This window comes from Canis lupus, chromosome 31, assembly GCF_011100685.1.
Source record: "Canis lupus familiaris isolate Mischka breed German Shepherd chromosome 31, alternate assembly UU_Cfam_GSD_1.0, whole genome shotgun sequence".
NCBI classification, from domain to species: Eukaryota; Metazoa; Chordata; class Mammalia; order Carnivora; family Canidae; genus Canis; species Canis lupus.
In genome coordinates this window covers 39456731-39484599 of record NC_049252.1, presented here as the reverse complement: position 1 = coordinate 39484599, position 27869 = coordinate 39456731, and the positions used below count along the sequence as shown (strand labels likewise).

Genomic DNA, 27869 nt, shown 5'->3' with positions numbered 1-27869 from the left:
ACAGGGCGGCCCCTCCCTCGGGGGCGTCGAGGGCACGGCCGGGCACCCCCAGACTCCAGGCCCCCGCGGGCCGCCCAGGCTGCCCCCACCGCCCTCCGCGGCCCCGGGTCCTCTCAGCCGTGGGCCCCTGCCGGGCCCCGCCGCCTCCAGGCAGCCCTCGCACCTCCCGCCCGGCCTCTCGGGCGCGGCTCCTCGCCGACCCCCTCCCGCCTCCGCCCGGCCCGAGGCGCCACGGCAGGCCCCGCCCCACCAGCAAGGCCCCGCCCCGCCCGCACAGGCCCCGCCCCGCCGCCCTGGGGCGGCCGGCTCTCCACCAATGAGGCGGCCGAGCGCGCCCGGGGCCCGCCCCCGCGGCGTCCTGATTGGCTACGGAGGCATCGGCCCACCGCGCCCCGCAGAGTCCGCCGAGGCGCACCCGCTGGACCGGCCGGGCTGGGCTGCAGGGGCGCGGCGGGGAGCGGCGCGGTCGCCGTCATGACGGAGGGCACGTGAGTCCGCGCGGCCCGGGACCCGGGGGGCTGCGGGGGGCTGCGGGCGCTGCGGGCGCTGCGGGCGCTGCGGGGCGCGAGCTCCCCTGTGGAGGACGGCGCCGCGGCGGCTGGCGGGGCTGACCGAGCGCCCGGGTCCCAGGTGCCTGCGTCGCCGGGGCGGCCCCTGGAAGACCGAGCCCGCCACCGACCTCAGCCGCTGGCGCCTGCGCTGCGAGCGGGGCCGGCAGACGTGGACGTACCTGGGGGCGGAGGAGGGCCCCGGCCGCGGGCAGACGGCGCTGGAGGCGCACTCCCTGGGCCTGGACACCGTGAGTGCGGCGCGGGGCCGGCGGGGGGATGTGGGGGGCCGGGAGGGTCAGGGCCGGCCGGAGTCAGGGGAGGGTCAGGGTCAGGGGAGGGTCAGGGCCGGAGTCAGGGGAGGGTCAGGGTCAGGGGAGGGTCAGGGCCAGAGTCAGGGGAGGGTCAGGGCCAGGGACAGGAGAGGGTCAGGGCCGGGGTCAGGGCCAGGGACAGGAGAGGGTCAGGGGAGGGTCAGGGCTGGGATCAGGGGAGGGTCAGGGCCGGGGTCAGGGGAGGGTCAGGGCCGGGGTCAGGGGAGGGTCAGGGCCGGGGACAGGGGAGGGTCAGGGCCGGGGTCAGCGGAGGGTCAGGGTCAGCGGAGGGTCAGGGCCGGGGTCAGGGGAGGGTCAGGGCCAGGGACAGGAGAGGGTCAGGGGAGGGTCAGGGCCGGGGACAGGGGAGCGTCAGGGGAGGGTCAGGGCTGGGGACAGGGGAGGGTCAGGGGAGGGTCAGGGCTGGGGACAGCGGAGGGTCAGGGGAGGGTCAGGGCTGGGGACAGGGGAGGGTCAGGGCTGGGGACAGGGGAGGGTCAGGGGAGGGTCAGGGCTGGGATCAGGGGAGGGTCAGGGCCGGGGTCAGGGGAGGGTCAGGGTCAGCGGGGGGTCAGGGTCAGGGGAGGGTCAGGGCCGGGGTCAGGGGAGGGTCAGGGTCAGCGGAGGGTCAGGGTCAGGGGAGGGTCAGGGCCGGGGTCAGGGGAGGGTCAGGGCCGGGGACAGGGGAGGGTCAGGGGAGGGTCAGGGCTGGGGACAGGGGAGGGTCAGGGGAGGGTCAGGGCTGAGGACAGGGGAGGGTCAGGGGAGGGTCAGGGCTGGGGACAGGGGAGGGTCAGGGCTGGGGTCAGGGTGGGAGGGTCAAGGCTAGCTAGCTTCAGGGGAAGGTCAGGGCTGGGGTCAGGGGAGGGTCAAGGTGGGAAGGTCAGGACCGGGGTCAGGGGAGGGTCAGGGCCAGGACAGCACAGGTGTCCAGCGAGGCCCTCTGGAAAGTGAACTCTCCAGCCCAGTGGACTTCCGGGGAGGAGCTGACCTTGACCTCAAGATCAAGAGTTGTCTGCTCTGCCAACTGACTGAGCCAGCCAGCTTCCCGATGGGGGAGTCAGGGGGCCCTTGCGTTACTGATTGAAGATGGCCCTGGAGAGGTTGTGAAGAAATTGGGAAGTAGGAGACTGGAAACCGGGAGAACTTGTTGACATTTGGTTGAAACAGTGGAAACCTTAAAGTAATTTGCATTCGTTGTTTTGGGGGGGGCGGTGAGTGATGAGGGCTCCCGTCTCTCTTCCCTCGCAGGGGAGTTACTTCAAGGACTTGCCCAAAGCCGACACAGCCCGTGCCGCGGCTCTCAACGGGATCACGTTTTACGTGGGGCTGCAGGCTGAGGATGGGCACTGGGCCGGTGACTATGGCGGCCCACTCTTCCTCCTGCCAGGTAGGTGGGTGAGGCCATCCTGGGGCTTCCTCGGGGCCCTGGCCCGCTCCAGGCCCGCGTCAGTGCTGTGCGGTGAATGAGAAGGTGGATGAAGACCCAGACTTACTCGGGAGCATTGCCCTGTGCCTGTGCCGTCCTGGCGTCGGCGCTGGGGTGGGACTGAGGGCATGGCTAGCCCAGGGTTCTCAAAAGGGAAGCAAGGGGTACTGGGGGGGCAGGGGAGGAGTGGCTCTTGAGTCCAGTACAGAGTGGCAGGGGCACTCTGGGTGGAGGACCAGGCCTGTATAAAGGTGCCAGACGTGGACAGGTGATGGATGGGGTCTTTTTATTTTTTAAGATTTTATTTTTCTGGTTTATTATTTTTGTTTTTTTATTTATTTTGAAGATCCTACCTGTTTATTCACAAGAGACACAGAGAGAGACACAGAGACACAGGCAGAGGGACAAGCAGGCTCCCTATGAGGAGCCCGATGTGGGACTTGATCCCAAGACCCCGGGGTCACAGCCTGAGCCAAAGGCAGATGCCCAACCGCTAAGCCACCCAGGTGCCCCTAGATTTTATTTTTAGGTAATCTCTACGACACAGCGTGGGGCTCAAACCCACAACCTCAAGATCAAGAGTTGCATGCTCTGGCAACTGACGGAGGCAGCCAGGTGCCCCGATGGGTGGGGTCTTTAAGTCCTCGGGCAGCTCGGGTGTGTGAGCTGACCTTGAGGAGGTGGCTGGGGGAGCTGGGGCTGGAACCGGAGGATGGCCTCGGAGGGTGGCCTTTGGACTCCTAGTATTGAGCTACGTTGAAACCGTTGCTTTCTGAGAATGTTTCATGAAATAAACACTCAGCCGTGTAACGTGAGGAATCCCCTTGTGTGATGTGTGTGGAAGGACTCGTCTCGTGGGACGAGCGTGGGGAGTGCGCGTGCTCGTGTCCCCTGGGCTGTACATCATCGTACCTTCCTGTCCAGGGGCCCACGGGCCTGTCCTTAGGGGAGAGTCACCTGGAGCCGGAGATCTTCTCAGGGAGGCGGTGACACAGCTTGCCCCGGGCGGGGAGCCGGGCTGCCTCATGGGGTGTGGGGGTGAGGAGACTCGGGCTAGGCCGCCCGCCCACGCGCAGCACCAGGAGGCGGGGGGCTCTTGTCACTGGGACAGCTGCCCTGTTCGGTGTTTGCTGCCCTGGGCCCTGCCTGCTGGGCCTCCCTCCTGTGTTGCGGCTGCTTCCCCGTCGAGGACTCCCCTCGTCCTCAGGCTGGCGCTGGTCTGTTCTGAGGTACCGTGCAGTTTTTCCGGGGCCGGCTGAGCTTTGAAGGGTCTTTCTTTTCTTGCTTTAGTTTGGATCTGTATAGACTATTCCCCTTTGAGTGTGGTTCGTGTGGCATCGGCTGTCCACATGCGTCATTGACCGGGTCTCTGTGGGAAGCCGGTGACATGGCGTTGGCCATGTGTGTTTCTGTGTCTTGATGGTACCGTAACTAGAATGGAAAGAGGGAGCCTGATTTGGGATGATTTTTCTGGGAACCTTTGCTGCATCTCCAAACCCAGCTGCCGCCTTCCAGGGCGTGGCTTCCGTATGAGGGTGTCTAACGGGGTTTCTGATGCCTCTGAGCCAGCGTCAGGCGTGTGTTCCACGGTGCTTTGGGCTGGGACCACCCCAAGACACCCCAGCCCCACCTCCATTGCAGGGCACCACAGGCGTGGGGGGGCGCAGGTGGGGTTTGGCGGCGGCCTGGGAGCACAGTACTCAGGAGCGCTGGGCTGGGAAGGTTTTTCTGTGGATCATGTTTACTGACCATTGATCTTCATTTGCAAGGTGACATATGCTAGAAAAAACCCTATAAAACAGAAAAATGTGAGCAATGAATATTTTTATCCAGGGGTGACCCATTGATGTTCCTTTTCCAGCAGGCGTGGAGAGTGTCACGGGGCCCTAGAGTGGCTGGGAGGGGGTGTCGCGTGTTGGCGCTGCTCCGCGGGGCCTCACTCCTGGAGTCCCTGGTGAGGCCGGCAGCAATAGCCTCCTCGGGCTCCTCTCCACGAGAGGGAGAGCTCAGGGCAGCTCCCTGCGGGGTGCGGGAAGGGGGCCTGGGCTTACCGGTGCTCGCGGCCTGCTCCCACTGAGGACCGCTTCTCTGTCACAGGTCTGCTCATCACGTGCTACGTGGCACAGATCCCTCTGCCGGCTGGATATAGAGAAGAGATAGTGCGGTACCTGCGGTCCGTGCAGCTCCCTGATGGCGGCTGGGGCCTGTGAGTGCTTTTGTTACTGCACACGTGTGCGTGCGTGTGCACATGCGTTCTTATGTAGGGGATACACCTGTCAAGGGTGGGGTGGCGGTAGCTCCCCAGGAGCTGGGGTGGGGCAAGGGGAGCGTGTGAGAAGGGAGGTTGGCCGGGGGCTGTGCACCGGTGGACCTGGCTTCCGGGGTCCTCAGAGTAGGAGGCTGCTCCCTTTCTGGGCCCTGGTCTTACAGCTGGTGTCACAAATGGGCCTTCAGGCTGGTTGGGAGGCGCTGGGGACTCGCACCGCACAGAAAGCCAGCTGGCTGTGACCACTCCAGGGTGGCAGCAGGTGGAGCCGGGGGGCCAGCACCCCTCCCCAGTTCTCCGTGCACCCCCCTGACACGGAGCTCACTCTGGGAGCTGGGCCTTGCCTAGTGTGGTCGACCGCCTGCCCACCTGCTCGTGGGCCCTGGAGCTCCGAGTTGTACGCTCAGGGCTGGGGTTCCTCCTGGTGAGTGGAGTCTGCCCCCCGGGATTCTCCATCAGAACTCTTGGGGGACCGCCCAGCCCCCGTCTGCCCCCGGGCGGGGCTTTGACCTCAAACTTGGGGCCTCCTCTCCCGCAGGTTCCTGTGGTGGTGGCGGGTGTTGAGACCTGGCTAGTGCCTTTGCACAGGCACAGGGGCCCGGCCGCCCCTACTCGTTGCCTCTGGAGCCTGTGCCGTGTGTGCTGACGAAGGAGCCTTAGTTGGGTCACTGGCCTGCGACTGGTCACGTTGGGCCGGGCGTGGGAAGGGAGCGCAGGAGGCAGGCAGTGCTAGTGCCGGCCGGTTACGGGAGGTGCGGGGCTTCTAACTGGACGATGGCGGCTCTGGGTGTCGTCGGGCGGTCGTGTGATGTCTGTGGAGGCATTTTTGACTTTCTCAGGAGGCTGTGCTAAAAGCCCTGCTCGGCGTCTTGCAAGTGATGAAACACGGCCATCTCTTGTCCCCCTCCTGCTCCCCAAGGCACGTGGAAGACAAGTCCACGGTGTTTGGGACCGCACTCAACTACGTGTCTCTAAGAATTCTGGGTGTTGGGCCTGACGATCCTGACTTGGTGCGAGCCCGGAACATTCTCCACGAGAAAGGTACTCCCTGCACCGCGCGTGCTGGGTGCTCCTCCTGCGGGGAGGCTGCGAATGTGGCTCTCGGGCCCGACCCGCTGACGCTGGGGACGCTGAGGTTCCACACAGCAGCCGGGCAGCTGAGCAGACCTGAGGGGCTCGGGGCCTGCTTCCCGCCTGCGCCGGAGGAGCCTCAGCCCCGGCTTCAGTGCACGGGGACGGTCCCGAGCAGCTGGTGTTCCAGGGAAGGCTGCTGACGTAGGACCGTTCTTCTCCGTAGGCGGCGCCGTGGTCATCCCTTCCTGGGGGAAGTTCTGGTTGGCCGTCCTGAACGTTTACAGCTGGGAAGGCCTCAACACTCTGTTCCCGGAGATGTGGTGCGTGTGCCCTTCCGCCCTTGCCGTGGCCGGGCTGCCTGCGCTTTACCGGGTGGGGGGCGGGCCCGGGGTCGCCTGTCGCCGGGGGCGGGCGGCCCGTCCGGTGGAGTGAGGTGGGGCCCCGTGGGCCGAGTCCAGCAGACACGTGGAAGGGGTCCCCGTGGGCAGGAGCGGGGAGGCCCTGTGAGGTGGCGCCCCGGCAGGCCGGGCGAGCCCTGCGTTGTTGCAGACGGCCGGGCTGTGTCCTGCCGCGACGTCTTGACCTCGTGCAAGGGGAAAGCAGAAGCAGGAGGCCGTGCCGCTCGGCAGCCTCGGCACCGGGGCATGGGGTGTGCTCTGCTTTCTGTTCCCTTCTCTTCCTGCCAGTGACGGGGAGGGTTAGTCCCAGGCGGCGCGCTTCCCCCCAGCACTTCGCAGTGTGTCCTTAAGGGAGAGGAATTCCCTGGTCGACAGGCCCGCTGTGCACTCAGCAACGTCACACTGATTTCTAGTTGTGTGAAGCGTCGACCACTGTGTAACATCTTGGGCGTCTCCCCAGGACACATTCTTATGCGTATAAGTCCTCCAGGTCACCTTCAAGAGGTGAGACCCTGGTAGAGCCTGGGTGGACCCCTGCGGCCTCCCCGAGCCCTGTCAGCGACGTCCCGGCCCCTGAGCTGTCAGGGAGGTCTGGCGGGCTTCGGGCTTCGTGTGCAGCCTGGGTGAAGGGCTCTGATGGAAGACTTGGCCCGACCTCTGCAGCCTTGGCAGTGGTGACCCGGTGACCGGGACACGGGGCCGTGACAGAGGTGGTGGGAGGTGGTGACTGGGGCAGAGGGTGGGGAGGGGAGGGCAGGGCAGGGGAGGCTGTGACTGGGGTAGAGGGTAGGGAGGGAAGGGGAGGCAGTGAGGGGACAGGAGGTGGGAGGTGAGGAGGTGAAGGGACACAGTGACTGGGGCAGAGGGTGGAGAGGGGAGGGGAGGTGGTGAGGTGAGGTGGGGAGGAGAGGCGGTAGGAGGGCACCATCCCCCAAGGCTGGCCCCTGGAGGAGGGGAGGTGATCCTCCCTGGCCGCCTGCCGGCTGCTCTGTGGACCTGCCGGTGTGTAGGGAGTGGGCGGACGAGGCGGAGCAGGTGCTGGAGGGCGTGTGGGGCGCTGGCTGCCATCCGTGGGGGGCCCAGCGGGCAGTGCTGGGTGCTTTGGAGGGTTGGGGACAGGGTGAGGGCCCAAGGCCGGCGGCGGTGCACCCCGGGGGCCGGGGGCCGGCGCTGGGAGGGAGGCAGGGCGGCTCAGGTGCTGCCAGGTGCTGGGCCGGCTGGTGTCTGTGCAAGTGCCCGTCCTTGGGCAGAGGGGCCGGGGCCGCGGGGTTTTAGATGAACTTTTGATTTTGGAATAGCCATCAGTTTCCAGAAAAGTTGCAAAGTGCGGAATGTTCCCGTAGAGCCCCCGCCCTGGTTCTCCGTGAACGCTGTGGAAGCTCCGTCCGGCCGATGAGGCCACAGACGGTCCTGAGCGTCGGGGTCAGGTTTCTGGCGTCAGGTTGTGTCCGGCCAAGCGGGAGGACTGGTGGTCAGCCTGTCAGCCCATGGGAGCCGGGCTGTGACGTGCCGGTGGCCGGGTCCACGCGTGGAAGGGCCGGGGCCGCGCTGCAGGCGGCAGGGCCACCACGTGGTGCGTGCTGTCTCCTCAGGCTGCTTCCCACCTGGGCACCCGCGCACCCCTCCACGCTCTGGTGCCACTGCCGACAGGTCTACCTGCCCATGAGCTACTGCTACGCCACCCGGCTGACCGCCAAGGAGGACCCGCTGGTCCAGAGCCTCCGCCAGGTGAGCCGTCCCGGGCGGGCACCCTGGGGTCACCCTCGCGCCTGCTGGCCCGGGACCCTGCAGGGCCGCGCTCCCAGGAGCCACGGTGGAGCATCCACCTTCCCGTCCCCGAGGACCGGCCCGGGGGCTGGGGGGTGCTCGGGGCCCCTGGGAGAGGCCTGGCCCCCGGGTCCCGGGGCGAGGCTGGGGTGCAGGGTGCTCGCTAGGGCATGCCCGGCGAGGAAGCGGGCGAGCAGGATGCTGAGGTGCTGCCCCCCAGGAGCTCTACGTGGAGGACTACGCCGGCATCGACTGGCCGGCGCACAGGAGCAGCGTGGCCCCCGACGAGCTGTACACGCCGCACAGCTGGCTGCTCCGCGTGGTGTATGGTGGGTGCCTGCGCGGGGTGGCGGGCGGCCCGGGCCGAGTGACCAAGTCTCCTCCCCTTTCTCACCCCCCGTTGTTTGGGCCCCGTGGTGACCGGGGTGGGGGGGCAGCCATTGTGCTTCACGTCCAGTGCGAGTGCTGTCCTTGCCCCCGGAGCAAGCCTGAGGCTGGGGTCCCGGAGCGGGGTGGGGGCTGCGGGCCTGGGGGCACGCTCTGTTCCCTGCGTCCAGGGGCCCGGCCTAGGCCCGTCTCCCTGCGGGAACCCTGGCGGCTTGAGGGTCCGCACCCCTGCTCCCGCGTGTCCTGCACGTGTCTTCTGTGCTGGGCCCGTCCCGGTCACTGCCCGGCTGTGCCCCGGCCGGGTTTCCACACGGGATGTCGGAGAGGGCCGTGGGGAGGGCGGGGTCGGGAGGGCCCCGGGGCTGTGCTGGGCTGACGACCTCGCCCCCGCAGCGTTGCTCAACCTGTACGAGCGCCACCACAGCGCCAGCCTGCGCCAGCGGGCCGTCCAGAGGCTGTACGAGCACATCGCGGCGGACGACCGCTTCTCCAAGTGCATCAGCATCGGCCCGGTCAGTGTGCGGTGCCAGCTGGCCCCGTGCGGCCCCGTGTGGGGTGAGGGCTGGGGCGGCGGGCGCTCTGGAGGTGAGGCCTCCAGGTCCCCCCCCGCCGCCTGCGCCCTGCCCTCCTCCGCTGCACCTGCTCCTGGGGCCGCCTCAAGAGCTTCCTGGTCAGTCGGGAGGGGTGCTTTCCCCCTCGACGTCTCCCCACGACCTGCCGTCTGCCCTTGCCCGTGGGCGTACAGCGCTGGGGTGCTTGGCTTCCAGCCCTGCTTCCTGCCAAGCTCAGTGACTCTCCTGGCCTGGCTTTGCATGGTGAGGCCGTGGGGCCTGGCGGAGGCCCAGCGTGGACCCCAGGCAGTGGAGGCTGGGGGTGCCTCCTGGCCGTGGGGTGACCCTGGCGGGCCTGGTGGCGGCCTTTCTGGGCCAGCCCCGTTGGAGCGCTGTCCCGTGCTGCTCGCCGGGGTTCCGTGGGGCCTGTGGCACCCGGGGGACCGTGATCTGTGGCTGCCTCAGTGGAGCGGGGAGTCGTTCCCCGTGTAGCAGCGTGGTCCTGGGGGGACTGTCGACTTGGCACTGAGCAGACCCCGGGTCTGTGACCCGGGTGAGACGTGCAGGGCTGACTGGCCTGACGCGACGCCAGGATGTGGGTTTGGGTCTGTAGAACAATCCATGCCAGGCAAGCAGCCCCTGCCCCACAGGTACCGTCTCTGTCTCTCCTGGGGGCTGCGTTGCTCTGTCGTCTGAGGCGGACACACCCCACCCCACACGCCCACGTGCGGCCCAGATGGAGGCTGTGCTGGGGGCCCCGTGTGGGCCATTGTCCCCATGTCGGGAGCCGAGCGGGTCTGGGCAGCGCCTGACGGGGCTGTGGCTCCGTGTCCCCCCGCAGATCTCGAAGACCATCAACATGCTCGTGCGCTGGTACGTGGACGGGCCCGCCTCCTCTGTCTTCCAGGAGCACGTCTCCAGGATTCCCGATTACCTGTGGTGAGTGCGGTGGGAAGGGCCTGGCCGGTCGGGGGCACAGCGCGTGGGGGCCTCGCAGGCCAGCGTGGCTGGTCAGTCACCGCCCGCAGTGGGGCCGCGCAGGGCATGCAGGGTGTGCGGGGGCCGGGGGCCTGCCGCCGTCCGTGGGATGAGCCGCCTGACCTGGGCCCTTCTCCTCCTCACAGGCTGGGCCTCGACGGCATGAAAATGCAGGTAAAGACGAGGCTGCAGCCACTTGCTCCCTTTTCAGCCTTTCCTGCTCTGGGCCCCTTAGGGTGACCGCCCCTCACAGTGAGGTCCGGGGGCGGGCGCGCAGCAGCCCCCAGCATCCCCAGGCCGGCGTGGGAGGGGACAGCCAGTGGCAGGGGTGCACAGGCCCAGGGGAGAGGGTCTGCAGCCCACCCCTGCTACCCCCATGGCAGGGCCCCTCCACCCCTACTAGAAGCCCTCCCCTACTAGGAGCCCCCCACCCTCACTAGGAGCCCCTCTCACCCCCCTAAAACCCCCCCAGGAGGCCCTCTCACCCCCACTAGGAGCCCCCCCAGGAGCCCCCTACCCTCCCAGGAGTCCCCCTGAGGGGCAGCCAGGTCCCCTGAGACCACTGTGTGGGACGCTGTGCTTGGTGCCCAGGCCGAGCTCCTGCAGAGCTGCCCCGGCCTCTAAGGGTTTGGGGCATGTGTGCTCCGTCCGTGGGGGGTGTGTTCCCACGTGGTCCCGCTGACGTGCACTGCTGCCCCGGGTTGTGCCGTCATGGCCTCTGACCTGCCTCCACTGCTCCCACGGCCACGTCCTGTGCGTGACCCTGGGGCTGACCTGGCGCGGACCTGGCTGCGGGGCCCTGAGAGCAGCGAGCCTGGAGCCGTGGGGCCACCCTGTGGGGGCTCTCTCTGTCCCCCCTTGGCTCCGTGTGGACACGCAGAGGGAGCCTCCAGCAGGGTTCTCGGATCAGATGCGCCCCTGACCCTTAGGACGCTACATGGCGTCCAGTGCACAGCCCACCTGGCCGGCCTGGCCTTGCTGCCTGCTCGCGACGGCTGCGTGCCAACGGGAGGAGGGCGATGGGCCCCATGTGGCCGCGTGGGTCCGGAGTCCTTCCGCGCCCTGCTAACCGGCGCTTAGGGAATGGCTGCTGGTGTCCTGCCCCGCAGGGTTGATGACCGTCCCTGGTTAGGCCGTGGCACGTGTGTTGGCATCGGGCTGGTTCTGTGCTGGTTCTCCTTCGGGGCACACCCACCGTCTGGGCCTGTCTGCTGGTTTCCTGCCCTGGTGGGGAGACCCTGAGCCTTGACCCTGCGCTGGTCTCTCTTGTCCGGGAGGTTCTCCTGGGCTGCTGGCCCATCCCTGTTGCCTGAGTGTCTGTGCCCGCCCAGCGTCCTCGTGGGAGCGCAGTGTGGACCAGTGCACGAGGCTCCCGGGGTGGGATCCAAGGGGGGCCTCCCAGCTCCGCCAGGCTGGTCCTCGCTGTGCCTCGGCAAGAGCCTGTCACGGGCAGGGGTGGAGCAGGCCCTGGACGTGCCCCCGAGGATCGGGTCGTGGCTGCTGGCGGCAGGCGCGGGGCTGCCTCACCCTCACCCACCTGCACGCACAGCCCCCGCCCGGCCCTCGTGGGCGCCGGGTGCACAGAGCGCGGAGCCCAGGGCTGGGGGCTGGCTGGGCCCCCAGACACCGCCGCCTGCCCCCGCCCCACATGGCGGGTCCCAGGTGATAGTGGACAGGTGGGGAGCTGCCCCGCTGCTCTAACGGCTCGTCCTTGTGTGCAGGGCACCAACGGCTCGCAGGTGTGGGACACCTCCTTTGCGGTGCAGGCCCTCCTCGAGGTACGTGTGCCCGCCGTCCCCCGCCGACCTCCTGGGTGTGCGCCGCTGGCTGAGCCTGCGTCCTCCTTGCTCACCTGGGCCCCGAGGCCTGTGGCGAGGGCCCCACCAAGGCAGGGTGGTGGTGGGCGGGCTGGGAGGCTCCAAGAGCAGGGACGCTGCGCAGGAAGCTTCCAGCAGGGGCGGGGCTCTCGGCCTTCCTCCGCGCTCACTGCCCATAGGGGACCTCTGAGCACACGCTGCAGAGACCAGAGCGTGTGCTGGTGGCCTCGGGGGTCTGGGCCACGTGGGCCTCTGCCTCGGTGGCCGGGCTCCTGTGCCCCGGCCGGGCCGGGTTTCGGGTGGACCCTCCTGCCCCCTTCGTTTCTCCATCACGTCTTCCTGACACGTCAGCAGAAACCGAAAAGCCTGACGCTCGGGTGGGTTTGCTCCTGTTTCTTGGTGGTGGCGACACGTCCCCAGGGCGGTCTGGGAGCCCGTTCACCCGCGGGCTCGTGCCCCAGGCCGCTCAGCCCGCGCTGTCTTCCAGGCAGGGGCACACCACAGGCCCGACTTCTTGTCTTCCCTGCAGAAGGCACATGAGTTTCTCCGCATCTCGCAGGTGAGGCCATAGTGGCCTGTGCCTGGGGGTGGTGGGGCCTCCCCACCTGTGCTGGGTGCCCCCGCCTGCCTTCCCCGGGGAGCGCCCGGGCGTGCCTCCAGGGCAGCGGGTGGGGGTGCTGGGCCGCGGCGTGGGGAGGCATCGCAGGCTGCCTTGGCTCTGATGGCCGGGGGCCGTGCGTGTGCTCTGCACCTGGGGCTGACGGGGCCTCCCCTGCTCTCCGCCTGTGCCCCTGGATGCTGCCCAGGTCCCCGACAACTACCCTGACCACCAGAAGTACTACCGCCAGATGAGCAAGGTGCGCGGCCAGCCGGCTCCCCCGAGTCCTGTGCCCTGCTTGGCTGTGCTTGCCGTTTAAGAGGGCTCCTCGCGCCTCCCTGGGCCTTCCTGCTCCGACACGCCCACGGCGGGCGCCGCCAGTGCACCCGGGCCTCCCTGACGGGGGAGACGCATACGTGAGGCGACTGAGGCGCGTGGGCCGCCTCCTGCTGCTGCGTCGGAGCTGAGCTCGCACGTCTGTGCCACAGAGCTGCTGCTAGACGGCAGCACGTGCACACGCAGCCACCACGCTGGGTCGGGACGCCGATGGTGTGCGGGCGGTGCTGCGGGTCCAGGGCAGCCCCCCACGGCGTGCGCCTCCTCCTGTGGGTCGGGGGCCGTCCACACTGGGTGGTGCGTGGGGCTGAGGTGGCCCGGCCTCTGCTCTCACTGGGAGGCCCGATGGCCAGGGTTGACGCGGGCCCCGCGCCCTGCAGGGCGGCTTCCCCTTCAGCACGCTGGAGTGTGGCTGGATCGTTGCCGACTGCACAGCCGAGGCCTTGAAGTCCATCCTCCTGCTGCAGGAGAAGTGTTCCTTCGTCACCAAGCACGTCGCCCGAGAGCAGCTCTGTGACGCTGTTGCTGTGGTGAGGGGCCGGGGCCGGGGCCGGGGCTGGGCTGGGGGCACCCTGGGTCCCCCCAGTGCTGCCTGTGAGCTGCGCTTCCCGTGGCTCCTTCTGTGTGAAGGCCTGGGTCGTGCCGCAAGCCCGGGGGGGCCCGTCCCCTGATGGTGCCTGTGCTGGGGGCTTGCGGGCCTGGCTACTCGCCAGCGAGGGCTGAAGGCAGGATACGCCTGCCGTTCGTGTTTGTGCGAAGTCCCTTCACACCCGGTGTGTGCGTGGTTCAGCACGGAGGCCGTGTGGTGTCCACGCGTGGCTGACGAGTGGATAAGCAGGTGCAGGTCAGGGGCCCTGGCGGCCACTCCTGGAGCACCACTGCCTGGGGCACCGGGGGCCTCGGTTTAATGTGAGAGCGGCTCCCGTGCCCCGCCCTGCCCCGCTGGTCTTAGCCGGGGCTGTTTCTGGAAAGCTCCGCCGCGGCTGGTGGGGTCCCCGTCACGCTCAGCACGAGGGTGAACTCTCAGGATGTCCTGTCTCTGCTTTTAGTTGCTGAACATGAGAAATTCTGACGGAGGGTTTTCCACCTATGAGACTAAGCGTGGGGGGCACCTGCTGGAGCTGCTGAACCCCTCGGAGGTCTTCGGTGAGTGGTTGCGGCCCGGAGACCAGCCCAGGGGCTCGCCCGCCGGAGCCCTGAGGTCCTCCTCAGGCGGGAGCCGTGCCCGCGGAGGCGCCAGTGGGTGGTGGCAGCTGCGCGTCCCGAGCTCTGAACGTGGCCACTGCTGTGCTTGGGGCTGGAAAGCTGTGGTTCGGTTTCTCGGACGTGGGGTGGAGCCGGGGGGGGGGGTCACTGGCTCTCCTGCCGCGTGCCCTGCCCTCTGCGAGACCGTCCTGTGCCCTGAGCGCACCTCGCAGAGCCCAGGCACCTTGCAGGGGGTGTCGGTGGGGACCTGCTGGCCTGTGTCACGCTGCTGTGCCTGCGGATCTAGTCTGCGAGGGCAGCTTTTTGCCCCGCGTGGCCCGCATGGCCCGCACCCCTGCTTCCAGGTCTCTGCCTCGCTGTTGTCACTGCTGAACGTGGTCCGCTGGGTGGGGTGTAGGCTGCCCCGGGCCTCGCTCCTTCACCATCGCGCTGGCCCGGGGGTCTCCAGGTCACCGAGTAGGTGCCCGCCACCCTCCCACCTGGTGGCCGCGTCTGCGGGGCTGGGCCGGTGCCTGGGAGCTCTTCCCTGGTTTCCTTGAAGGACGACCAGGCTCCCGCTGCCCCATGTGGGCTCCCCACGTTGCCGTGCGCTCATTCTTCACGGTTTGGCCCGAGCTGCCAAATTGGGTGACGAGACAAAACTCACACGCGCGTTGGTCCTTCCCTCCCAGGGGACATCATGATCGACTACACGTACGTGGAGTGCACGTCGGCCGTGATGCAGGCCCTGAAGCTCTTCCACCAGTGTTTCCCGGACCACAGGGCCGGCGAGATCAGGTGAGGGTGGCCTGGGGCTGCGGGCGTGGCGTTGCCGGGTGGGTGGCCCTCGGCGGGGCGGGGTCTGCTGTAAGACCCGTCCGCAGTCCGGGGGTGGAGGGGCTCCAGAGCTCCTGAGTCCAGCTGCCCGCGAGCAGAACCGCTCCGGGGTGCCGACCGCGGCGCTGCTGGAAGCTGCACGTGACTCGTTCCCTGAAACCCGCCCCCGGGAGCCTCCCGTGTAGCGTAGCAGGGACGTACGCACGCGACCAACACACCTTGCTGGGGTTCGTATGTGGCCTCCTTGGCGTGAGGGAGGCTGGAGGAGAGGAAACGGCAAAGAAAAGCGTGAGGGAGAGAAAGTAAGCTCAAGAGGGAAGAGAAGGTACCGAGAACAGCCTGGTGACCTGCGGGGCTCCAGCGGTCGTCCCAGGCCGAGCCCCAGGCAGACTCGAGTCCTGGGGCTCAGCGTAGCCCGGCCCTGACCCACAGGGAGGATTGCTCACGTCTTAATAATGGTGCAAAGCTCCGCAGCCCAGCTGCGCGTGTCCACGTCCACGGCCCCTCGGTAAGCCCGTCCTGTGCACAGAGGTGCGCGCGTCTTCCCCGCGGTGCCCGACGAATCACGAGGGGACAAAGCTGTGCGACCTCAGCGGGCACGCATGTGGGCAGACGCCGCCTCCTGGCTCTGGGGCTGCGCCGTTCCCACTCTCGGGGCCCCCACAGGAGGCCTCAACCCTGTGCTTGGGGCCCGGCCCCGTGCTCAGGCAGCAGCCGGCCCCCCTGCCCTCTGCGTGCGTGCCCGTGGTGCGGGTGGCCCGCAGTGGCTCCATCGGTTGTGGGTCCTCGGGGGCCTCCCAGCGGGTTCCTGGAACCATCCTGCCCTCGACACGCCGCTCGTCTCTCGGGGCCCGGGGTCCCCGCTTCCTGAGGACACGAGCTTAGGAGTGGCCTGGCTGCAGGCTGGGGACGTGCGGGCTCCTGGGCATCCCCGTCCCCCACGTCCGTTGACACCTCGCAGCACCTGTGACGCGGCTGCAGCTGCTCCTACGCTTTCCTCCTGAGCACCCTTCGGGCTCAACTGGAAAAGCACTTTCTCAAGGGCCTTTACAACCGCAGGGAAACTGGGTGCGCTTTCCCTCGCAGCGTCCCGGTGGGGCCCCGCCCGACGGCCCGGAGCTGCAGAGCCAATTTTCTCTTTAGATTCTCGGGCCGAGTTTGTAAGAACTTGGGCCATTTCTGCCTCAAGTGTTTGGAGGCTGCACTTGGGCTCAGAGTTTCCTCCGAGGGAAGGTGTTGAATTTCTCGCTGCAGGTTCCGTGGGACCCGTGGGACCACACGGGTTTCCTCTGCTGCGTCTTGTGGGTTTGGGGGCTTGTCCCAGTGCCGCAGAGCTGCGCCCCCCGGTCCTCGCCTCGGTCCTCCCGCCGTCCGCACTTCCTGGGCCGCCCCTGCACCAGCCGCTCCCCGCTCTGCCCAGGCTCTGCACGGAGACCGTGTCCCGCCTTTGACTCTGTCGCGGCAAAGCCTCGGCTTCCGGTTTCACCAATGTCTGCTCGTCACTGTTCTCTTTCTACTTTATTTCTTTTTCTAACTTAGACACTTGAATGATCGTCTGGCTTCCTTGTTAGATGTGCGCGTATGTCTGTGGTGAGTCTCGGTGAGCGTGGAGCTAGGCTGACCTTCTGTTTCTGCCCTGAGCTCGTTGGCCGGGGTCATTTAGGAGTACGTGGCTTTACGTCCAAGGAATTGGACCACTTTCTAGTTGTGTTTTGCGGGTTCCCTTCTGCCCTGGCGGGCGGTGTGGCCCCTGGTGGGCACCGAGCTTTGTTGCACTTCTGTCCCTGGGCCTGGGGCCACCGGTGGTCCCTTCCGCTGGGCACGGCTTGTCCCCAGTGACGTTCTCCTGTGATTGACCTTTTCCCTTAATAGGTTGTTTTAGGAAGTTTAATAAAAGTCCAGTGTGCTTCTTGGTGGAGACGTGGAGGGTGCGGGAGCTCCAGGCCGCGGGGAGGACAGTTGGTGGCGCCCGACCCTGCGACCCTGCGACCCTGCGGCCGTGCTGGCGAGGTCTGGGAGCTGTCTGGTCGCGTGCTCCTCCCGCAGGAGTCGTGTGGGCACACGTGTTTCATTGTTCTAGTGGCCTCTTGGTCGTCTCTCAATTTTCGTTGTCATTTTGTAGCTTTTCTTCATTTTAACCTTCATGACTATTGTCTTCTTGGATCTTTATCCAGGACCATTACCCTTCCCTGGAGCCACATGGTTTTGGGGACCGCCTGTGTGGGGAGACCCTCTGCCCTTGCCCCTTCCCGGTGTGGGGGCCCTGGACTCGATCCCGGGACTCCAGGATCACGCCCTGGGCTGAAAGCAGGCGCTAAACCACTGAGCCACCCAGGGATCCCCCTGTGTTAGATTTAAACCTAAGTAATGTTTTTTCTTTTTGGTGCTGACATAGTCGATACTGTGATTTTAATTTCAGAAATTAATTGTTCGTTGCTGGTAAGAAAAGAAAGGTCTTTACTGTGTAAGAACCGTCTTGTATCTTGCAACCTTGTGACAATGGGTAGCCCAGGAGTGTTTTGGTGGCTTCTTTGGGATTTTCTACGTAGGTGATCACGTCATCTGTGAACAAACACAGATTTATTTCTTCCTCCCCATTCTGTGTACCGATTATTTCCTTTTCTCGTCCTGTTGCATCAGTTAGGACGTCCAGTACAGTGTCGAGGAGGGGTGGTGACAGGGGCGTCCTCGTTCCAACTCCATAGGAAAGCCTCTCGTTTCTCACCATTACATGTGATGTTTGCCTTTTTTTTTTTTTAAAGATTTATTTATTCAGAGAGAGAGAGGCAGAGCCACAGGCAGAGGGAGAAGCAGGCTCCATGCAGGGAGCCCGACGTGGGACTTGATCCCGGGACCCCAGGATCACACCCCAGGCTGCAGGCGGTGCCAAACCACTGCGCCACCGGGGCTGTCCTGTTTGCTGTAGTTTTGCAGCTGCTCTTTACCAAGCAGAAGAGTTTACCTTCTATTCCTAGTTTCCTGAAAGTTTTTAATGATGAACAGGTGTTAGGTTTTGTCAGCTACTTCAGCAGCTGTTGATGTGATCGTGTGATTTCTGTTTGTTGGCTTCGCCTGTCGATTCCGTAAATTGCATTCACTGAATTTTGAATGTGGAACCAGCTCTGCATACTTGGGGTAAATCTCACCTGTGGCATACGATTCTCTTTACGTTGCTGCATTTGCTGTGCGGACACTGTGTGGAGGGTTTCTGTGTCTGTGCCACGGAGAGAGGGGTCTGTAGATTCCCTTACTTGCGATGTCTTTGCTTTTGGTCTTCAGGTGATGCTGCCCTCGAGGACCAGGCGGGCTGTGTCTGGGCCCTGGGGGAGCCTGGGGGAGCCTGGGGGACCTTGTAGAATTCCTTCCTTGAGGGCAGAAATCACCGGTGAATCCATCTGGGCAACTCTTTATATTCTAATTAGTTGTGGGTTCTTGTGGGTCTTCCTAGACCGTCAGGTCCTTGCAGCTGGTGTTCCTGCTCGTCTCCCTGCCCTGGCTGAGCCTGCGAAGCAGAGGTGGTGGCCGTGGTGGCATCTTTGTCCTATTGCTTGATGTTGAAGGGGAATGCTTCTAATATTTCTCCATTTAGAGTGATTCGTGATTTAGGTTTTTGGTCGTTACCCTTTTCAGGTTAACAAAGTTCGGTTTTCTTCCTAATTTGCTCAGTTATTTCTTTAACCCCCTGTTGTGAATGGGTGTTTGATTTTAGGAGATAAGGACTTTCCTATCTCGGTAGAGATGATAAGCATAATCTCCCTTAGCTGTAAATGTAGATGATTATTGTAGATCTCTCTAATGGTAAAACACCCTTGTTTCTGGGACGGGGCCAACTTGGTATTGGCATATCTCCACTGTGTTTGCTTCCCCGAAATTTAGATTTGGATGTCGCATCCGCGTTCATTCACAGACAGCCTGGAAATTGTGCTTCCCTGCATCGCACTTGTACGGTCTTTTGGGTTCCTAGAATAAGCGAGGGTGTGTTTCTTCCTCCGTCCCCTGGAGGACTTTGAGTCACGTTAGAATGATCATTCTTGGTTGAGTTAGTAGAAGTTACTGTTGAAAACCTCTAGTCCTGATTTATTTCTGGACAGAGTTCGAATCTGTGACTCTGTCTTTAGTACTTGCAGGACCAGCCAGGCTCCCTCTGCTTGAGCCGGTTTTGAGAAGCTACTGTCCCAATAATTTGTGCATTTTGAGTTTCCACCTGTGTCGTGTCAAGTTTTCTTACTTTCTCTTAACCTCTTTGTTTCTACTACCCCTGCATCGCGTCACTCTTTCATTGCTAGGGTCACATCTTTGTCCCTCCACCCTTTGTATCGGTTCTTTCATGCTGAGTGACAACACGACTAAAGCTTGGTGGCTTCAAACAACACACGTCTGTTGCCTCACAGTTTCTGTGGGTCAGGAACCCAGGCGCCGCCCAGCGGGTCGTCTGCACAGCTCCCACCAGCCCGCGGCCAGGACATCGGCCAGGACTGGGGTCTCATCCGAGCATCGGCTACGGGAGGGTCCGCTCCACGTTCACATAGTCGTTGGCAGGTTTCCATTCCGGGGTCCCGTTTCCTCGCTGAGCACTGGCTGGAGGCCAGCCTCAGTTTCTCGCCACCGGGGCCCCTCTGCGGAGTCTCGTGAAGCCAGCGGGGGACAGGGAATCTGCTAGCGAGTCTCAGAAGTGATGCTCCGTCGACTTGGCTGCAATCTGTTGTTTGGAAGCCAGTCCCTGGAGGAGGGATGCTGGGGGGGTGGGTGCCGTGGGGGGTGGGGGGATGCCATGGCGGGGGGGTACCTGCAGGCGAGGCTCCGGGACCTCCCTGGAGGCTTTGTACCTTCGCTCCAGCCTCTTCAGAGACCCAAACCAGTTAGACTAACGATGGACCTCTGTCCTCTACATCTGTCATTTGCTCTCTAATTTTTTATTTCTTTTTAAGTATCATTTTGCATATTTGCCGCAACTTGTGTTCCTGACGTTATCGCAGTGAAACGGGCTCTGCGTGCAGCTGCTCCTGGCGTTGGTTCCTTGCTGACTAGCACGGCTTCCACTGTGGCTTGGCTTCTCCCTCCCACGTCCTCTTATCCCTCACCTCTCTCACCTATGTGTTTTCTCTCTCGGTGTTCGTTTACTTTTACTGTTTTTTAAGGGAGTCCACGCTGGTTCTTGGAGGCCATGGGACGGGTGGCATTGGGGTAGGTGGGCTGCTGTCGTCCCGCAGCGTTTGTTAGCATCATCCTGTGTTCCAGGGAGACGCTCCAGCAGGGCCTGGCCTTCTGTCGGCGGAAGCAGCGGGCTGACGGCTCCTGGGAAGGGTACGTGAGCTCTTGGGCGTGCAGAGGTGGGGGAGCTCTGTCCTCAGGCCACACCACCGTCCGGGAGTAGCTGCTGGGACAGCGTTCTGCGGGGCCTTGTCACTTCTGGGCGCCCGGCCTCCTCCTGCTTGCTCAGCGTGTGGCCGAGGACGCTGGGGGGTGTGCAGGCCAGGCTTCCGGCCTGACTGCTCCTCCCCTGGCGGGGCCCTCGTGCGCCGGGCCTGTTGGGCTCAGCCTTAGAGTCAGGCGCACTGAAGGCCACGGGGGGTGGTTTTCTTGAAAGTAACCCCGGCTTTCCCAACCCCACAATGGAACGGGTTCCCACCAGTCCGGCGGAATCTGGTTTTCCGCAGCCTCCGATCGAGACGGAGAGGCTGAGGTTCTGCTTTGTCTTCCTCCAGCTCCTGGGGGGTTTGCTTCACGTACGGCACCTGGTTCGGGCTGGAAGCTTTCGCCTGCATGGGGCAGACTTACCACAGCGGGTGAGTGGGCCTGTACTGCCCGGGGTGGGGCTCCTGCCAGCAGGACGCTCTGCTGGGTGTCTCCTTGGATGTTGGGCCTCAGGGGTGTTTTATAGTTTTCTAAGCAGTGAGCTCATGGCTCCAGTAAAGACACGGGGCTGAGGCCGTGCCTCGCTGCTCGAAGCCCCAGCCAGGAGCCTATTGGGCGGCGCACTCTGGGCCTGCCTGGCCCCGACCCCCAGTGGGACCCCTCTGGGCTGGGTCCGAGCTGTCCCAGCCGCCTCCCTCAGCTCCGCCAGGTGCAGGGTGTGTCAGGGGTGGGGTGGTCATGCCGGGGCGTCCCCAGCCACAGAGCTTCTTACTCCCTGTGGGAGGCAGGTGTCTCCGAGGCCTTCATGATGTGGTGGTGGGCCTGGGGTGCAGGCTGCCCCCCGTACTCCTGCCCCGCCCCCGGGAGGCCTCCCTGGACCGACCACAACCCTCATCACTCTCCGCAGGGCTGTGTGTGCAGAGGTCTCTCAGGCCTGCGCCTTCCTGCTCTCCCGGCAGATGGCCGATGGGGGCTGGGGGGAGGACTTCGAGTCCTGCGAGCAGCGGCGTTACGTGCAGAGCACCGCGTCCCAGATCCACAACACGTGCTGGGCCCTGATGGGGCTGATGGCCGTCAGGTGGGTGCCCTGGACCCCCTGGGTGGTGGGGTCAAGAGGAGGCTGTTGGGTGGCTTGCGGGCAGCTGAGCTGTGAGCGAGGGTGGGAGGAGGGGAGGGAGCTGGGCGAGGGCGCAGGCTGTCAAGACGCGGGGTTCCTGCAGGGAGGCTCGGCTGTGAGGAGGCCCAGGGGAGGCCCGGGAGGGCCGAGGTGGCCCCTGTGTCCACGCGGGTGTGTGGACCCATGGACGTGCCCGGTGCCCGGGCTGTGCTGTCCGTCAGCTTTGGGGCCGTCTGGGGAATCCTCCTAAAACCTCACCAAGTTAGGTGGGTCGCTGTGAGCAGGAGCGGCCGAGTCAGGGGGGCCTGGGCCGCGGGTGCTGGGTGGGGTCCCCAACCCGTCGTCCTTGGGGCGTCATCCTGGCCGCGGGCAGTGAGCGTGGGCGTATGTGACATCTGTGGGCTTTGGGGGGGGTCCTGGAGGCCAGGGCGGGACTGGAGCACCTGCCCACGTGTGCGGGGCTGCCCGCCCGCCTGCCCTCGGGCCGCGCTGTGTGTGTCTGGAATCTGGGATTCTGGGTGGACGTGCGGGGCAGCCGCGGAGTGCCGGCTGTCCTAGCCGTGCTGGGGCCACTGCGTGTCCCTGTGCATTCGTGCATCACACATCTGTGCCTGGTGGCGTGAGGACGAGGGTGCAGCTGGGCTGCCGTCCTACCGAGCAGTGGCTGAGCGGTCAGTGCCTCCTCCTCCCCCCGCCCCCCCCAGGCATCCCTGCGTGGAGGCCCTGGAGAGAGGAGTCCGGTGTCTGCTTCGAAAACAGCTCCCCAACGGCGACTGGCCCCAGGTATGCCGAGGCGGCCGAGGAGCGCGGGGCCCAACCCTGACCTCTACGCACATGGGCTTGGCCACACCTGTGCTCGCGAGGAGGGTCCTAGCTCTGGGGGCCGGAGAGTTGTAAACCCCAGGGAGAGCCCGTGTGCAGACGACCGCTTGGCTCGGAGCCTGGGGTGGGGGGGCCCGACACCCTCAGGGTGTGCTTTGGCAGCTGCGGCAGCCGCCTCCGCCTGTCCTGCGGGTCCAGGTCACAGTCACAGGATGCTGACCCCCTGCCCCGGACGAGTCTGGGGAGGGGACACGGCTGTGAGGAGCCGGTGACTCGGGTCCAGGGCAGGGGTCCAGGGCCAGCGTGGTAGGAGGAGGACGGCCTGCAGAGGCTCGTGGGCCGACTCCCCAGGGGCTGCCCAGCTGTCCGGCCGGGGTTTCCATTCCGGGAGCCCCTTGGCCTCGTGCTGGAGCCTCTGTGCTTACTCCCTGTGCTCTTCCAGGACAACACGGCCGGCGTCTTCAACAAGTCCTGTGCCATCAACTATACGAGCTACAGGAACGTCTTCCCCATCTGGACCCTCGGCCGCTTCTCCCGCCTGTACCCCGAGAGCGCCCTTGCCGGCCACCCTTGAGGGCACCTGGCAGGTGGTGGTGGGGACGGGTGTCCGGGGGGGGGCCACCAAGCAGCAGGTTCCAGCTGGGGCCCTCGGGTGAGCTGCAGGAGCCCCACCTAGGGGCCCAGTGCCCTCACCACCTGCTCCGGCAGGGCAAGGGCAGGGCCAGGGCAGACCTGGGGCAGGGCAGGGGGGGCGGCTTTAGACCCTTGTTTTCAGGGTTTAGTTCTTAGAAGTGTTGCTTAGATGAGGAAAGGAGCAGGATGAGCCACGAGCCCGGGGGCACAGCCCGTGGTGCTTCTGCTCGGAGCCCTGCTGGCGCCCTGGCCGCTGTGCCGTGGGGCCCGGGTGTCCTGTGGATGCCTGTTGAGCGTCTGCCCCACTCCCCAGGTTTACATGAGGGTTCGCTTTGGCTGGAGGAACCGTTGGGATCCCCTGGAAACCCGTCGGGTTGCTCTTGCACTTCTTTCCTTGCCCACGTTCTCCCGTCGGGGCGGGCTGGCCATTTCCCGCGGCAGCCGCTGCCCGGGAGGCTGAGCCATGGTCGGGTCGCTGCACAGACCTAACAAGGGAAGATCTGATGCCACCTCTGCTGCCGATGCCGCCGCCCTGCGGCAGCTCCCTTGATAAGCAGACCCGTGGTTCCATCAGGCCAAAGCGTGGTGCACTCGTGTCTCTCCTGTGGGGACGGTCCAGGGTCTGGGTCCTCAGAGACCGCTGCGCGAGCTCCACGTGGGTCTCGGGAGCCGCGTGATGGCTCCAAGAGGAGCAGGTGTGTCTCCTCTGCTTGATTAAAAATCGGTTCTAAACAAAACAGACTCAAATACAGACCAAACTGCTGGTTGCTGGGGGTGGGGGGTGACTGAACAGGTGACGGGGCTTCAAGCATGGACTTCAGTTATAAAATGCGTAGCTCGGTGATGGAAAGTACTGTGGGGAGTGCAGCCCATGATCGTGCGCCGCGTGGAAGGTGACAGGTGCGGGGGCGCGAGCAGCGTACGTGGTGGGCGAGTCGGTGCCTTGTACACCTGGCCCGGGCCAACCCTGGGTCAGCCGTGCTTCGATAAAGTCCAGTTCTCCGTCTTGGGAGAGAACATTAAAGACGCCTGAATTCAAATTATTCTTGGTTGTCGGGCCCAGATTTTGTTTTATGCTGGGAGGCTGTTGCTGGAGCCGTATCAGGACTTCGGTATCGGCCACGACGCCAACTCCACACCTTCCCTCTGAGGAATTCCCTGACTAAAAATCCTTAATTCGCAGTGGGAATTCCTCTCTGGGAAAGTACTTTTTCTTCCTGGACACCGTCACTATTGCTACATCCACGTTTAATTAGGCAATAAAATGTTTCAAGAACTGATGCCGTCTCCTTTGCCTTCTTCGTTCTTTCCTCATCTCTGCAGCTAGGCTGACCACAGGTTAGTTGCTCAGCTTGACTTATTTTCATTTCCATCCGCAATATCACTTTTTACTCATGATTCACTTTGTTTGAAAAAGGAATGACGGGTAGAAGGAGGAGGCAGGGGGCGTCGACGGGACCTGAGCCACAGGCCGGGGTTGGCTTGCTCTGCCGTCGTGGCCTCGGCTCGCTCCGTGTCCTAGGAGGCAGCTGGAGCTTGCACGTGTAGCCCTGTGGTCGCACCGGCTGCATGTCCCCGAAGGCCGTCAGCCCGCGGCGGGATCCACGGTAGCTGCCCACACAGGTGGCCGTGGAGGGGGCTGCAGATGCCGCTCTGCAGGGCACCAGGGCCATGGGCCCCTCTGTGCTGTGTGGCCTTCAGGCCTGGCACTAGAGGACCCCCCACCCCCTTTCCTCAGGAGGATGAGGGTGATAAGGACAACTTCACGTTCTCCTCAGTGAAAACAGTTTCTACATGACAACTACTGATAAGTGACTTGCAGCCTTCCTCCAGGGACAGCGATGGCCCCAGGGGGCGACTGGAGCCCGTCGTGAGACCAGGGGCCTCAGACACCTGCCCGTAGCCAGGCCTTTCGTGGGTGTGAGACGCGGTGGGCTTGACACCCGTGTCCTTGATGCCGCCTCCGGTTCTTGGGAAGGTAGAGGATTAGGGGCTGCACTTGGGCCACCCAGGAACGGGTGAGCACCACACAGCCTCCGGTGGCCAGGGTGCTTAACACTCTAAAGACGACACAGTGACCTGCTGGGTGATCTCGAGTGTCCAACATGCATATAATTGGGGCCCCACGAGACGGGGAAGGAGGGAAGCAGGGAAACTTCTGAGTGATCCTGGTGAAACTGTTCCGGATGTGAAGTCTATAAGCTCATTGATCGTGACGCTCAGCAGACACAGAATAATCACACGGACCAAACATACCAAACCCCAAACCTCCAAAGCACGTCCTAAATGGATGGAAACCATGAATGAATAACGTCTGAAAAGCAAACGAAAACAGACACATTCCATGCAGGTGAACAAAGGTAAGGACAACAGGCGTGACGCAAAGCAGAAGACCGTGGCACGGCATCTTGAAGGTTATTAAAAGGGAAAAACTCGTCCGCTTCCAATTCTATATTCACCAAAAAACAAAAAAGAAGGCAAAGTAGACCTTTTCCAGACAAACCGAAGCTGAAGGAACCCTCCAGCGGCTTGTCCTGCGAGAAATGTTAAGTGGCTTAGGCTGAAGGAAAGCGAAGCCGGGTGGGAACTCGGTCTCCACCAGGAAATGGGGCCCGGAATGTTAAGCGTAGAGGGTTTTCCCCCTTTGTTAAAAACAAACATACAAACAAACCCTCCTTAAAACAGAATGAACTTTTAAAAGCCGAAACAGTAACGTGGACACTTCCAACAGCAGGTGCGCTGCAGGCGGCACAGCAGAGCGCCTCCTCCTGCGCCAAGTGCTGCATCGCCGAGCGGCGGAGTCTTTACAGGTAGACGGACGGGAGAAGTGAGAGGAACCCAGGGTCCGCCCGAGTAAACCACTAGGAAAAAAGAAAAAGGGAGGGGTAGGCCGAGAAAACTAATAAAGGAGGCAAAATAATCTAAAAGGAAAAAGAAGAAGAGATAGAAAAAAAAAAGAAGGGATAGAAAACAGGATGAACCCAACTCTTAGGATTGAATTGTGTCCCACAAGATTTAATGGAATTAAATCAGAATTCAGTAACTAAAAGAGATAGGAAATCCCACATATTTGGAAAGATTCATTTGGAAGAAAAAGGCCTAAATTTGAGGAGATTGTTAAGGTTAAATGAGCCCATAGGGTAGTGCTGGTCTGATAGGACTGGTGTCCTCAGAGGAATAGATGAGGACACAGGAGAGGACGGTGTCCATACGGCCCAGAGGGGCCTCAGGAGGAGCCAGCCCCACCCACTCCCAGATTGTGGACTTCTAGGGTTCCGAACTAAGAAAATAAATTTCTGTTCTTTAAGCCACTCAGCGTGAGCTGTTTTGTTACAAAGCCCTAGGAGACTAACGCACCAGCCACGTGAGTAGGTTCACTAACTGTGAAGGGCTGAGCAGCCCACTGACAAGGCAGAGACCGTCCCATGGCCTGAGAAAGCACGACCTGCTATGTTGTCCCCGAGAAGTTTTAAGTGTGAAAATAGGATAAAAGTGCCAATAAAAGAAAAACAGATAACATAACAAAAACAATCATAAGAAAGCAAAAGTAGGGGGATCCCTGGGTGGTCCAGTTGGTTGGTGCCTGCCCAGGGCATGATCCTGGAGACCCGGGATCAAGTCCCACGTCGGGCTCCCAGCATGGAGCCTGCTTCTCCCTCTGCCTGTGTCTCTGCCTCTCTCTCTGTGTCTCTCATGAATAAATAAATAAAATTAAAAAAAAAGAAAGCAAAAGTACTATATTAATATCAAAGTAAGTTTCAGGAAAAGGAACATTAATAGAAATAGAGACTGGGGGGCTCAGTGGGTGAAGCATCTGCCTTTGGCGTGATCCCAGGGTTCTGGGATCGAGTCTCTCATTGGGGGACTCCCTGCGGGGAGCCTGCTTCTCCCTCTGCCTCTGCTCCTTCCTCTGGCCATGTGCTCTCGCTCTCTCTCCAATAAATAAAGCCTTAAAAAAAATAGACCTTGAATAACAATAATGTATATGCGCCTAATAGCAGAGCTTCAGAATATAGAAAACATAATGTAGCCGGAGAGGGAATTTGATAAATATACAATTTAATGGATTTCAACATTGTCTCAGCAAGTGTGGACAGAACGTGGAGCCAATTTGAAGTCATGGGCATTTACGGGACGCTTCACCTCCTCCTTTTCAAGAGCTTCTGGACCATTCACTGACACGCCATGCGGGGCGAGTCAAGAGCCATCCCACGGGGTTGAAGTCATCCGGTGGATTCTCTAAGCGTAATGGAATTAAATCAGAATTCAGTAACTAAGAGATAGGAAATCCCACATATTTGGAAATTAAACAATATGTGTCTAAATACCAATGGCCCAAAGGAAAGTACAGGGGAAGAAAACTCTTTGAAGCTGAAAGAAAAAACAATGAGGTAAGAGCTTGCGGGGCGGCCACGGGCTTCCGTGTTGATGCCGCAGTAAGGCCTCGAGCTGGTGGCCTAGGCGCCCACTTCCAGAACCTAGAACCCGAGTAGGAGGACGGAGATGCCGACAAAAGTCCAGCCCGGGCGGCAGGAAGCACAGTGGGAAGGTGACCCTGGAGGCTGGTGCTCCAGAGCGTCCACAAGCCCGGGGTCTGGTCGGGTGAGGCCGAGGACAGGATGCCGGGTGCCCCGCAGCCAGGTCACCCGGGGGCGACCGGGGGTCAGCCTCACCTGGGCCCTGGCCCACACACGTGCTCGTCTGCACACACCTGCACCCGCACCCCCGCCCGCACCCCTGCACCCCCGTGGCTGCCGCCCCAGTGCACCCGGCTGCCCCCCGTGGCCGCATCCACATGTCCTCGAGGCGTGAGCAGCTCGCCCAGGGGCCAGGGCCAGACAGTGGGGAGGTCGCCGCCCTGCAGGGCCCCGGGGCAGCAGGTGGGCTGGGGTCGTGGGGTCCAGGCCGCCCGTGCCCAGGACGGAGCCCCCAGTCCACGGCCCTGTGCCTGTCGGGGTCCTCGGTCAGGTCCCGTGGGTCAGGGTTCCGGACACGCAGGAGCCGAGTTCGGGGACAGCGGGGTCGGCGGTGCCCCTGCCCAGAGCGCCTGCAGGGCCGGCCCGGAGCTGCGCCGACTCCCTCTGCCCCCCCCCCCCCGCCGCCCTCCTGCCTCAAGGGTGCGTCCCCGGGGTGCACGCCTGACCTGGGCCCAGGTCCTGGGGACCCCGCTGACCCCGCGGGGGGGGACAGCCACCGGAGTCCCCGGAGGCCTGCGCACGCCGCACGACCCGGCGCCATCCTTGGCCCATAATCTCGGCAGTTCCTGGGATCCAGAACATTCCAATGTGGGCTGGCTGCCCTCTGTCCGGCCCCCGGCCCCCCGGCCCCACCCCGTGCCCTCCGCGGCCTGGGCCCCGGTGGGAGGTGTCGCTCGGGCCAGCGGCTGCAGTGGGCAGGCCCGGCGCCGCAGGGTGACTGGGGTGACGGGGGTGACGGGGTGACCAGGGTGCCGGCTCT

At 63.6% G+C, this 27869-nt stretch overlaps 1 protein-coding gene and 1 long non-coding RNA gene across 2 annotated transcripts; one reads left to right on the top strand and one right to left on the bottom strand.

The window, feature by feature from the left end:
* Positions 1–474: 474 nt before the first annotated feature.
* LSS (lanosterol synthase) lies at positions 475–23692 on the top strand. Its single transcript, XM_038581697.1, has 22 exons — positions 475–488; positions 631–799; positions 2114–2252; positions 4389–4497; positions 5477–5598; positions 5855–5951; positions 7622–7757; positions 8017–8125; positions 8577–8695; positions 9576–9673; positions 9859–9886; positions 11434–11490; positions 12017–12088; positions 12336–12386; positions 12844–12993; positions 13513–13609; positions 14341–14446; positions 19724–19789; positions 20191–20271; positions 20748–20918; positions 21662–21740; positions 22222–23692. Exons 1-22 carry the CDS (start codon positions 475–477, stop codon positions 22351–22353), a joined length of 2202 nt encoding a protein of 733 aa, XP_038437625.1. The 3' UTR covers positions 22354–23692.
* Positions 23693–26450: 2758 nt separating this feature from the next.
* On the bottom strand, positions 26451–27817 carry LOC119867098. Its single transcript, XR_005382476.1, has 2 exons — positions 27556–27817; positions 26451–26651 (listed from the first exon to the last, which is right to left on the bottom strand). It is a non-coding gene; the product is annotated as an uncharacterized LOC119867098 (long non-coding RNA).
* Between the last annotated feature and the right edge of the window lie 52 nt (positions 27818–27869).

Coding starts and splice junctions, on each gene's coding strand:
- LSS (XM_038581697.1), top strand. Junction 19,790..20,190: donor GCTGACGGCTCCTGGGAAGG/GTACGTGAGCTC, acceptor GTCTTCCTCCAG/CTCCTGGGGGGTTTGCTTCA. Junction 21,741..22,221: donor CCAACGGCGACTGGCCCCAG/GTATGCCGAGGC, acceptor GTGCTCTTCCAG/GACAACACGGCCGGCGTCTT.